The sequence below is a fragment of the Cucumis melo genome, chromosome 6 (genome assembly GCF_025177605.1).
Source record: "Cucumis melo cultivar AY chromosome 6, USDA_Cmelo_AY_1.0, whole genome shotgun sequence".
NCBI classification, from domain to species: domain Eukaryota; kingdom Viridiplantae; phylum Streptophyta; class Magnoliopsida; order Cucurbitales; family Cucurbitaceae; genus Cucumis; species Cucumis melo.
Genome location: NC_066862.1, coordinates 16932308 through 16945689, shown reverse-complemented (window position 1 = coordinate 16945689; position 13382 = coordinate 16932308). Strand labels below are relative to the sequence as shown.

The 13382-nt window shown below is 35.0% G+C and overlaps 1 protein-coding gene across 6 annotated transcripts in view; it reads right to left on the bottom strand.

Moving 5' to 3' along the window:
* The window catches only part of LOC103496791 (valine--tRNA ligase, chloroplastic/mitochondrial 2), a 55568-nt gene extending 44675 nt beyond the window's left edge, over window positions 1-10893 (bottom strand). For 3 of the 6 annotated variants that reach the window (XM_008458784.3, XM_051085539.1, XM_008458786.3), the window contains exons 1-7: window positions 10621-10890; window positions 9338-9422; window positions 8501-8627; window positions 7809-7892; window positions 7477-7571; window positions 6952-7043; window positions 820-873 (exon numbers count right to left, since the gene is read on the bottom strand). In XM_008458784.3, coding sequence (XP_008457006.1) covers window positions 820-873; window positions 6952-7043; window positions 7477-7571; window positions 7809-7892; window positions 8501-8627; window positions 9338-9422; window positions 10621-10768 — 685 coding nt within the window. In that variant the 5' untranslated portion in view covers window positions 10769-10890. Of the gene's footprint in view, window positions 1-819; window positions 874-6951; window positions 7044-7476; window positions 7572-7808; window positions 7893-8500; window positions 8628-9337; window positions 9423-10620 lie in introns of those variants that run through there. The other 3 variants (XM_008458790.3, XM_008458785.3, XM_008458789.3) reach the window with 3 other exon arrangements.
* Window positions 10894-13382: the final 2489 nt, after the last annotated feature.

Here is a 13382-nt window from a genome sequence, read left to right as displayed (position 1 = left end):
ACTCAATGGCAAAAAATTGAAGAACCACGAGTTCTTTCTTCCTTTTGTTTTTTTCTTGTTTTTTGATACATGGAACACATAATAGAGTCAGCCAATCAAGTTAAATAAAGATATTCAGTTGGTCGAGATAGTATAGAAAAATAAATTACAAAAAGAATTTAGATTTAAGATACCAAGAACATAAAAACACAACCAATCAAATCTCAGATATGGTTTAGGTTCCCCCTTCATTATTCCAAATTCTTCTATAAAGTAACAATTTTAAAACCTTCATGGTATGATTCACTTCCGATTAAACAGGATGTAATCAATGGAAATAAGTGGCGTTAACTGGATAACACTGAGTAAATTTTAAGCTTAAAACTGAGGTAATGGCTAATGGCTATCAGATACTGGAACAATTGTAATAAAAACAGGTTAAATTACCTAATAACACAATTAGAAGAGCTTGTCTCCAACTCTCACGTTTAACAGTCTGATCTAACAGAAGGTGAGGCAGGTTTAAGGGTCCACAGCTAAGCTTTACCATGACGGTAAAACTTTATATATGGCATCGGAATTCAATGAAAATTTAATGACTTAACTCAGGAATCAAAATGGAATATGGATTGTTCAGCTACCAAAATCAAGGTTTCAGAAGCTTCAGAATCAAAATGGAAGAACAAGCAAAAGTTCAAGACCAAGCCAAAAATAAAACCCACAAATCACAAAAAATGGTTCATACATTAAAAAATACCAAATTTGGAACTAGATAAATCAGCATCTTCTGCATTATGTGAAACATAGTACAAAAAGGCCCTTCAGAAATCAGTATTCTACCTTGATAGATCAAGCCTCTCTCATGAAGTCGAACAAATGCCTCGATAACGGCTCCTAAACATTCAAAAGCGTGTATCAGCAAGTGTGGAAATTGCTTTCAAGCCAACTGACCATGGTAAGAAAGTAATTTAAATGGACTTGGAAAATATTTATTTATTTTTCTAATAGATCATCGAATTAAAAAAGAAATTAGACAAAAGGGATGGACATAGAAAATGCATTTCAATTGACTTGATTTTCATAGACATTTGATAGAACACCAAGTAGTTGTGTTCTAATTTGATTGAAAATACTTCAAAGATTAACAAGTAGAATTGATCAAATATCAATTCTGAATTGAAAAGTACAGAAAACTATAAACACAAAAGTAAAATTTTACCCTCTCTGCCTATCCTCTCTCTCAAGAAAGAGTGCCGAAAACTACCCACAAACTGATTCCCCCTTTCCTCTTTCCCACTCCCTCATGTTTAACTGCTCCTTTCTTCTAACGGTAACTTCCTCCCACTAACACATGCATTATTTTTCTTTCCCCATCTGCTATATTGAAAGCCGATTGGGGGTCTAACATTGCATTCCCCCTCCAAGGTCACCTTTGTCCTAAAGGTGAAAATCTGGAAACTGTTGTTGAAAGTCATCCCAGCCTTCCCAAGTTGCTTCATGAGGTGGTAAATCCTTCTAACTGATTAGCACTTCCCATTCTTTTGTTGAAGGATTCTTCCGGTACCCATACACCTCTTCTGGTCTTGTCATCCCTTCATGATTTTCATTCATATTCGGCAGCAGCTGCAGTACTTTGGTATGTTCTCCTATCATCTTTTTGAGTTGTGATATGTGGAACACCAGATGTATTGATGATGTAGCCAGCAGCTCCAGCTTATAAGCAACAAGACCCATTCTTTTTAGTACTTTGTAAGGTCTAAAGTATTTAGGTGATAACTTCTCATTTCTTTTCTTCCTCAAGGAGGTTTGACGATATGGTCTGATCTTCAAGAATACCAAATCTCCCACCAGGAATTTCACTTGTCTTCTTTTCATATCAGCATACTTCTTCATTTTATCTTGAGCATTTTTGAGGTGTTCATAGCGCATAATGCCACATCTCTATCCTTCAGTTGTTGTTCAAGTGTTGAGTTCGGTGTCTCCTTATCACCATAGTATATTAAAGAAGGAGGTCTTCGGCCATAGACAGTTTCGAATCGAGTGATCCCTAGTGATATTTGGTATGTGGTATTGTACCAATATTCCACCCAATGAAGCCAATTCACCCACTCTTTAGGCCTCTCCCCACAAAAGCATCTCAAATATACTTCAACCCCCCAATTGACAACTTCAGTTTGGCCATCCGATTGTGGGTGATAGGCTGAACTCCGGTTCAATTTAGTCCCTGATAAATGAAACATTTCACGTCAAAACTGACTGAGGAACACTTTATCACGATCAGACACAATACATTTAGAAAAACCGTGCGGCCATACTATTCCTTTCGCAAAGATTTCCACCACCGATTTGGCAGTATTGGGGTGTTTCAAGACAACAAAATGTCCATACTTATGCATTCGATCCACTACCACCAAGATGACTTCAAGTTCAAACCCCACAACTTCAGGCAATCCTTCAATGAAATCCATGGAAATTTCACTCCAAATGGCATCGGTATTTCCAAAGGCATTAATAAACCCACTGGTGAAAGAGATAAAGTTTTAGTTCATTGGCAAATGAGCATTCTCTTCATTCCTTCCCAATATAATTCGCTAGTCATTCTTTTGTACGTTCTAAGTAAACCCCAGTGACCTCCAAACACTGAGTCATGGTATGTATGCAAGATTGTAGGCAGCAAAGAGGATATCTTTGATATAACCAATCTCTCCTCGTATTTCAGTATCTAGTGTTGTAAGGAAAATTCTAGAATTGTTCCTCATTCTTTTCTAATTCATTGATAATCTCTCTCAATTGCGAGACTTTCTGCACCTCTTCTATAATAATGGTCAAATCTAATAATGCTGGAGCTGATATATGATTTAAGTGCACTGCTGGAGGCACTCTTGATAGAGCATCTACTGCTTTGTTCTCAAGTCCGAGCTTGTACACAACCTCGAATGAGTACCCTAATAACTTGGCAATCCACTTTCGGTGCTGCGATTGTATCACCTGCTGCTCTAACAAAAATTTCAACGACCGTTGATCTGTTTTAACTGTGAACTTCCTCCTCAACAAATACAGTCTCCATCTTTGGACAGCAAGAACTACTGCTATTAATTCTCTCTCATACACTAGTTTTGCTCAGTCTTTTATGGATAATGTGTGACTGAAATAAGCTATAGGACGTCCAGCTTGAATCAGAACTGCCCCTACTCCAAACCTTGATGCATCCATCTGAATCTCAAAAGGAAGGTTGAAATCTAGCATGGCCAATATTGGCAGTGTCATCATTGTTGTCTTCAACTTCTCAAAACCTGTTTGTGCTTCCGCTAACCACTTATAAGCTCCTAACTTCAACAATTGAGTGAGTGGGGCTGCTACACTCCCATAATTCTGCACAAATCTTCTACAGTAACCCATTAGGCCAAGAAATCCCCTTACTTCTTTAACATTTGTACGTGTTGGCCACGCCTTGATAGCTCTAATTTCCCCGAGTCCACTTCTACTTTTCCAGAAATTATGTGCCCAATATATCCAACTCTTGTTCTAGCAAAGTTGCATTTGTTAAAATTGGCATACAATTTGTTTTCCCGCAAAATTTCCAGCACCACTTGTAGATGTTTTTTCTTTTTTTTGGAAAAGGAAACAACACCACTTGTAGACGTTGCAAATGCTCTTCCAATGTTCTGCTATAGATGAGAATACCATCAAAGAATACCAAAACGAATCGCCTTAGGTATGGTCAGAATATGGTATTCATTAAAGACAGAAATGTAGAGGGTGCATTAGTCAAACCAAACGGCATCACCAAGAATTCATAGTGGCCTTCATGAGTTCCAAAGGTTGTCTTCTCCACGTCCCTTGGACTCATTCGAATTTGATGATACTGGCCTTGAGGGCAAAAACAATTGTGCTCCATTCAGTTCATCAAATAACTCCTTAATCATTGGGTTAGGGAATTTTTCTGGAATAGTGACATTATTCAAAGCACGATAATCCACACAAAGTCTCCAACTTCCATCCTTCTTCTTAACTAGCAAGATAGAACTTGAGTAGGGCTATTACTGGGACGAACCGCCCCGGAAGCTAACATTTCATCAACTAACTTCTCCATCTCTTCCTTCTGTTGATACGCATGTCTATATGGCTGCACATTAACAAGATCTGTTCCCTTTCTCAAGTGTATACAGTGCTCAATTGCTCTATGTGGTGGCACTCCTCTAGCCAATTGAAAACATCCTCATACTTTCTAACAATGTTGGAATGGACTCACCAACTATAGGTATTTTCTCCTCGTCATACATTTATGCAACTGTCATTCCCCCCTCCATGGCTCTAAATTCAACCAAAAAGCTCTAATCAGATGGTGACCACGATTTTATCATACTTCTCAAACTGACCCAAGCTTTGGTTAGACTAGAATCCCCCATTATCACTATCTTACCACCTTCTTGTCGAAACGTCAAGATCAGTTCCTCCAATCCACCTCAGTTACCCCCAAAGAACGGAGCCATTGCATTCCTAAAATCACATCTACACCTCCCAATTCTATTGGTAAGAAGCTATCACTGATCTTCCAATCACCCACCATCAATTCAACCTTTCCACAAATGCGCTTTTCTTTAATAGCTACTCCCGAGCCTAAGATCACCCCATAATTCGATGTCTCTTTAGTTGGTAGCTAAGATCACCCCATAATTCGATGTCTCTTTAGTTGGCAAATTCAATGAGTGCACTAGTTTTTTAGAGATAAAGTTGTGAGTTGCTCCACAATCAATTAATACGATCACCATTCATCCTTGATCCTCCCTTTGACTTTCATAGTTCCCAGGTTAGTCAGGCCCACCATAGAATTGATAGATAACTTTATAATGGGTTTCTCTCCATTTTCCACTTCAAGTGCTTTCATTACTGCTTCTTCATCAGGATCATCAAAATTGATAGATAACCCTAAACTTCCTCTCCATTTTCTCGCACCACCAGTATCCTCAATTTCTTCTATTCTTTCACTTTACAACAATGGCCGGCATGGTACTTTTCTTCACAATGAAAACAAAGTCCCTTCTCCCTCTAAGCTTGGAATTCAGTATCTGATAGCCTCTTGGATTGTACTTCTCGTCAGTTCTCCCCCGCAACCACTCCTCACAAGGTGATGGTTCACATTGGAAGATTCCTGCCCAATTTTGTTTCATTCACATTCATAGATAAATTAGGTTTAACAGTAGGCAAACTAATGTAGGTTTTACCTCCGTTACCCCCTTTGAATCCAATTTCTCTTCTCGTAATTTCTCTATTTTCGACACGTTGGGCCAATTTCATCATCTAAACGAACCCAACTAGTTCCCAACATTCTACTTCAACTTTGATCCATGGGCTAAGCCCATTCATAAACGCTTCCTCTAAAACTTCTTTCGGCAAGTATGACAATGGCGCCACTAATTTGTCAGACAAATTTCTGTATTCCTCTACTACAAACTCCTACTTAATAGCCAAAAACCTTCCACAGATGGATCCTTTACGTATGGATCTGAACCAAGTCAGAAATCTCTTCTTCAACTCTGCCCAATCTACAAATGGTACTCATTCTTCAAGTGATATATACCAATCCAAAGCCACTCCATCAAAACTAGTCATTGCAAATATCATCTTCTCCGAATCTGTCAACTTATGGATTTGGAAGTACGTATCTACTCTGAATAGCCAAGAATCGAAGTCATTACCGTGGAAAACCGACATCTAGACCTTCTTGAATTTGCTTCTATCATTTGTAGATTCTTCCCCTTCCGAATTGTTTATCTTCATTGCAGTCTTGATTTCTTGGACAGAAGAATTGCCCCATCAATCGAAATTTCAAGCGAAGGTCCTTTACTTGATGATCCCTCCGACCCTTCAGTCATCATCGACTTCTCCTTCATCATTCCTTCCATATATTTCAGTAGCAACTGTTGTTGCTGTTGTTTCTCAGCCCAGATACACAATCATTCAATACTTTGGCCATTGATGTCAAATTTTCCTCGATCGTTGGCAACTTGTGTAATTCCACTCTTATTCCCGAAATGTCCTGATCAACTGCTTCAAGTTTCTCCTCAATTCGCTTCTATGCCATATCTAAATCTTTCCCAGGTATTGTTGCTCTGATACCAAAATGATAGAACACCAAGTAGTTGTGTTCTAATTTGATTGAAAATACTTCAAGATTACAAAGTAGAATTGATGAACTATCAATTATGAATTGAAAAGTACATAAAACTATGAACACAAAAGTAAAATTCTACCCTCTCTGCCTATCCTATCTCTCAAGGAAGAGTGTAGAAAACTACCCACAAACTAATTCCCTCTTTCTTTCCTACTCCCCTCATATTTAACTGCTCCTTTCCTCTAACTGTAACTTCCCCTCACTAACACGTGCATTATTTTTTCTTTCCCCTTCTGCTATATTGAAAGACAATTGGGGTCTAACAACATTATACTCAAAATACAATTTTGGCAAAAGAAAAGCTTTTCTTATAATGAAATAAGTGGATTTTCGGTTGAAAAAGAGTCTCATTTGGACGATTTGTGAGGTTTAACTAAATCATAAGACCAAATAGAACCTTTAAAACCACCAGAATCAAATTGAAATTAAGCTCAATTTTAGGAGCTAAATTGAAATTTCAAGGACCAGATTGAAATTACACTCGTGACCAAATTTTTAATTTTATGATCTTTTTCTTTAAATAAAGTTATTTTCCATGATGAGTTAAAAGTTCTATGTCTATGCATACAAACACCCATAAGGAGTCAAAGGAGAATAGAATACAAACCTTCTATCTAAAGAACTCAAAATAGCATAAAAGGCACCTAAGTATGGCAAATATCAGTGCAAGAATAAGACACCACCCAATTGCAATTTGTAAGAAAACATTTCAGCTGGCATAACATACACTCATGCAATCATTAACCCTCTTTTCTGTCTACTGCCTACAAAATAAATGCAATGGAAAACTCTCTTACGACTCAGCTGGTCATCAAGTGTGAAGTGCTCTTTAGTCCAATCACAGGAAGCTCCAAGTCTCTTAATTTGATTAGTGATAGTTCCACCATACCTTTAAAGTTCGAATGGGGAAAAAATCATTCATTTTAAATGAGATAGCAGCTAGAGAAAATATGCAAACAATTAAGATTCATATCATAAATATTGTGAAATGCTTGCTTTGAATCAACAATGAACGGTAGGATTAGGAATAACACAGGATCCTTGTTCTTATTCAAGAACATGAAGCCACACCCATTTTTCTTATCCCAAAAAGGGATCTTCAGCAACTTCACCAGAAAAGATATCATTAGAATACAAAGAAGCAGGAAATGGAGATACAAGATTTAGGACAATAGTATGCTAAGATGAAATTTTAAAAAATTACAAAGCTATGAATTATCTTGATAGGCAAAGTCAAAAGTTACCATTATTATTTTTCATAGAAGCAAGCAAACTTCAAGACCAAAATAAATAACGAAAGTAAATTGTGTGAGATTGTATACTTCTCTTTCCACTCCCAAACTCGCTTTGTAAATTCATCTCTACCCAATTCAACCCTTTTTATTCCTTCAGACGCAAGCATTCTTTCAACAACCAACTGCAAGGAAATGCAAGAGAATGTGCCTCTAGATTAAACTTAAGTTCAAAAAGTAGAAATAGAAAAATGAAATATATTCCGTCACTGACTTAGACAGCCATCCATACAAAATAAGGAGAAATTTCTCCTGCATTGAAGAGTGAAATCATTTGAATATTTTGGCTTGTTATATGTGTTTATGAGATACTAGCGAATGAAATAAAGACAGCAGTCTACTGGCTCACTTTAGAGACAAACCTGTGTGGCAATACCTGCATGATCAGTCCCAGGAAGCCAGAGTGTTGGTCTTCCCTTCATACGGTTGTATCTAACCATAATATCCTGGCAAGGGAAACCAATAGCAATCGTTGAGGGACAACTAGAGCAAAGATAACAAGGAAAGAAATGAAGGCTTGCTCAAAAGAATTGACTGAGGACCACAAGACAATTAAACTGTCCAAGTCCTTGTCACTGGGAATATTATTTCACTGTAATTTTCTGGTACCATCAGATGTTGGGCATAAACTACTAGGTAAAAAGTGATGATAAAAATAATGGGCCACAATAAGAAAAACTAGGTTGTTCGCCATATCAACTTTATCTTGATTTGATGTAAAATGAATAGGGCTATTCTAGTTTAATTCCCTTTTACCCCCCCCACTTACAATAAACTTTATAAATATGAATTTCCCCCTGCAGAAGCTCATTCTAAGAAAAGACTCACAAGTTTGATTCTTGAAGGATTGCTCCTTGAGGCTATTTAAGCTACATTAGCCTCCTATTTGGATACCATAACCCCATAGATGCAAAAGTTTAAACTAATGGATTACGGTCAAGTTAATCTTATATCAATATTTTAATACAATAAATTGTATTATCATGTAGAGTTGGTTGCAGACATAAAATTCATGATCAGATACAGGCTACCGGCTAGCTCTTAGTTTAACAACCTCAAGAGTCACAAACATCGCATGTCCCATGTGCAATGATCCTGTGACATTGGGAGGTGGCATTGAAATCACAAACGGAACAGTATCTTGATCATAATGTGGCCTAAAATACCCTTGAGATTCCCACCTAACAAGACAAAAAGAGCATTAAATAATCATACGTAAGTGAGCAAATTTGTCTTTCTTCTCACGGTCAAGTGAAACTCAGTAATGAAGATTAGGTACACATTTACCTTGCCAAAAAATAAAATAAAATAAAAGAGGTAAATTCAATTTTGGTCAATTTAGATCACTGGAACAAACAAGAATATGTTGTTTACTTAGAAAATTTAAAAGAATAATAAATAAATAAAATAAAGTAAAAATGGTAGAACCAAATTTAATGGAACAAAGATGTAGAAACTCAACTAAGGTATGAGCCAAAACTATTCACAGTTTTTTTAAGAAAACATGATACAGAAAGAGACATCTTATCTCAAAAAACCAACAGAACCTCTGGAATAACCAAGTCCAAATTTCTGACTGTTTCCTAAAATTCTCCTTAAACTGATCATTGATCGAGTTTAAAAAATTAAATAAAATGTTAAGAAGAAGCCGGCTCAATTGCAGAAAAAGAAATACCAGTACATTCTTGGAATCCTTAACGAGCAATCAATTATTGAAATAATGCACTAACTTCTTTTCAACACACTTAGATAAAATACAAAACCATGAAGTAGCACAAGACAAAAATTTGTCATCAAATAGGCTAAAGCAACACGCCAATAGTATAGTCAACAAAAAGAGAAGTGATCTTAATGTTAAATACTGTGAGATATTTGACATGATATCGATTACCATTTGTATATTCGCTCTTCCGAAGCAAAGTCAAACGTCTTTGCTATCTCTGGAGAAGTAAAAACACCATTCGCTGATGCAGCAACTGAAAATTCCATGAACTACTGGTGAATATACACAGATGCAAATGAATGTGATACTTTGTCTATCGAGAATACTTCTAGCCCTTGTCCGAATCAAGATTAAGAGGTCACTTCTACTAATTATAAATTATTATATACATGACCACCACGAATCCAACCCAAAGGGAAATTGTCCCTTCTATCTCTATCAAATGCTTAACCACGGTTCTCAAGCAAAACAAATTATTCAAACAATAAAATGAAATTGTTTCATTTCCAATGTATGACACTCAGAAAAAGTTCATGAATGCCATGAACACCCAATTGCAAACAACAGCATGAAATTCTCAATGAACCTCTATGCAATAAAAGGCTAAAGGTGGCCTTGAGAATTTTCCTCTTGACAAGACGAGTAGTAAGCCTTAAGGCGACATGAGGCCTAAGCCTCTAATTGAATAAAAAACATTTTACAAAGTCTAAATTGGTATGATCAAACAATGCCAAACACGATATTCATATAAAAGTGGGAAAAAAACCCACAATTTTCTCTTAAAAAATTCTGAAAGGACGTATTTAATATAACTACTACTATAATTAATAGAATTCATTTATACTATAAATTTCTTTTTCAATGTTCTTAGAGTCACAGATGTAAAAGAAGCAATCGTTCAAATTGCCACTACTTAAACCTTTATATTTTTAAGAATGAGTCGAACAAATATTATTTTAGATTTTAAACCTTGGAGTACTGTTACAAGGACGTATGCCTTTTGTGATTTAAGGAAAGTCTAAGCTTTGAGGCTAAAAGTTGAAGTCTTGGCTCAAGACATAAGCCACAATAGCTTTTTATAACATTGATGAACCTTAAACCCATACATGTTAAATATTGATTGATTCAAAAATTTTAATTTGGTACATTTAATCAACACATTCCTCTGGCCTTAAAATTTGTAGAAGGTCAACAAACAGAAATCAATATTAATAGAATTAAAACACATGCTTTTATACTATGTTACATCACCCGAAAAGCTTAAGCCGATGGTTGATAGTAAATTTAGTTATAACGACACTTCAGCAAATATCTCTTGCAAATAATGAGTCAAATTCAGCCACTAAAATCCGTAGGAACAAAAATTCATGAGAAATCGGAAAACAAAAAGGGATAGGAACCCATTGGCACTACCCACAAAAGCAACCAAACACGAGGAGAAGTGAGAGTACCAGCTAATTGTCTCTGGTGTAAACGACGGAAACGGAAGCGGGAGAGGGCAAAAGAACGCCGGTGCTTGGTAAAGAGAAGGGGATTGAGTCTGGAAGCAGAGGAAGGATGGAGGAAGGAAGGGCCAGAGAAGGCCATTAGAAGAAGCATGTTTTGACGAAAGGTTTGTTGTGCTCAGAAATGGTGGGAGTGAAATGGAAGTGAAGGAATTGAATTGTAGAGGTTTGGGGCTTAAGGGAATGGCTGAGGCTCTTCAGCGCCAGTGAATGGGATTAAGCTATGTGAGTGACGTCGACTCTTTTCATGTGACCAAAGAGTTTTTTTCCTTTTTTCTTTCTTTTTCCTTTTTGTAAAAATTCCAAAATTTACCCCTAAGTTGCATTGGGGTTTTGTAAGGATAATTTCTGACCTGATAAATGATCGAAATAATGTGCAGAGTAAAATAGGAAATAACAAACTAAAAAATAACAAATCCCATAAACCTTTTTATTTATGTAAAAATTATTGGTCGAAGCAAAACCGCCGACTGCAAACTTTTTTTATTTTTTTATATCCTAACATACCTATTTATATATGACAGTCCATTTTTTATCGATTGATACAGTACATTTAGATAGGTCATATTGGATTATACTCATTTATATAGGACAATTCATTTTTTAATAATACTATTTGGATTCTTCGAAAAATGAGTCAGAATATTATGTATTGGTAAACAACATTCAATTTTGGTAAATTTTAACTAAACAAAATATTTTCTTAGCACCAATATCCCCTAAAAATATGACGGTAATTTCTACCAGATTTTCGAATTCTTAGGATTTAAATCAATGAATTAACAATTTATTCTATGATTCATAATATATATGTTTAATAACGATTTGAATTCAAATTTTAGATAATACCCCTAAAATGATGGCAAATATAAATTCAATAGGTTCGAATTCTTTATATTTCATAATATTTATCAAAATGGGTCTTTTCAAAAATATAACAAAGCGGTTGTATATAACAATTCCAAAAATGGAAAAAGCCTAGAGCCCACCGTGTAAAATACCAAAAATGTCATGTCAACCACACCGTCAACAACGCGCGCGTAATATATTTGCTACACGATCGTTTAGATTTAGCTATTGTTTGGTGCATGATCGTTTAGATATGGCTACAATTTATTTTTTTCAATTGTATCGTTTAATTTGGTTACGTTTAAATTTAGTTACATAGTCGTTTAGAATTTAAATTCGGTTACACAATCTTACAGTTATAGTAGCCACTTAGATACTTTATTATAAGTTTAATTTAATGCAAAAATTCTAATCTCGAATTTAAATTTAGTACTTTAGTGATTGAATGACTATCTTGCAATTATGGTAGCCACTTAAATACTTTGTTATTTGATTTTGTTAAGGTGATTTGTCTCATTAATTTCATTTAATTAGATTAGAACACAAAGGATAAATCGTTGATGATGACAGATAGATTATTTAAGAAATATGAAGAAGGTGTTGATCGTTTTATTGAGTTTGGACAAAAACATTCATGTGGCAAAACATCTATGTCATATCCATGTATTAGGTGTGGAAATTGCCAAACAATTCATATTAATGATATCAGAAACCACTTACTAATCGATGGTATTAACCAAATGTATGACAATTTGATTTGGCATGGATAAAACTTGACCAAGTATTTTCCAACAAATTTAGATCCTGAAGTAGACTACAATTTTAGGAAATAATTTTTGGATGATAATTTTGATGATAATATGGTTGAAATGGTTGAAGCGGCACAGCAAAATAGTGTAGATGATCCTAAAATTTTAAAAGCTACTTACAAATGCTGAGAAAGCTTTATATCCAGGTTGTGAAAATTTGACCAAGTTAGGTACACTAGTTAAATTGTATCACTTAAAAGCAAAATTCGAGTGGAGTAATACTAGCTTTACAGGGTTGTTGAGTTTGTTGAAAAGTATACTACCTGAAAATAACAAATTGTCAACAAAGACACGCGGTGCAAAAAAAAGTTTTAGTTACTTTAGAAATGACATATGAGAAGATTCATGCGTGTTTAAACGAATGTTGCCTATACAAAAAAGAATTTGCTGGTGTATCTAATTCTCCTCGTTGTAATGAGTCAAGGTGGAAGTACGTAAAAACTTGTTTGAGGTACAAAAATGAGTGCCTAGTAAAGTTGTTGGGTATATTCATTTAATTGCGAATAAGTTAGAAAACAAGTCTTATGTTTTTTAATTATAAATATTTTTTTATTAACATGATTGAAATATGTGTTTTTTATATAGATATCATTGGATATTATTTGTTATCTCATAATGGATGAATATGATGTATGCAATCTATTCATTAGAACATGGTGTTCGAGACGAGTTGAAATCTATGGTCCACATGTAAGTATTTAACTGTAATTTCAAATTAAGTGTATATTTATTATGTAAATTACAATTTTTATATGTTTTTATTCTTTTTAATTCAAAGTCTTAGTAATGTTTTATGCCTAAAACAAACACAAGAGCTCGGTCTTTTACCTGGGTTTCTATTAAGGTATGAGCATTTTAATTTAAATTAAATAATCATATGCTTTCGATTTAAATATTTGTTTTTATTTTAATATGTGTTTTGCAATATATGTGTGCATATAGTGTGTTCAACAGTCGGGCAGTATAGAATGTGGATACTATGTTATGAAGTTCATTTAAGAGATAGTACAATAAAAGTGCATCACAATTACATGTTGGAATTTATGTCCT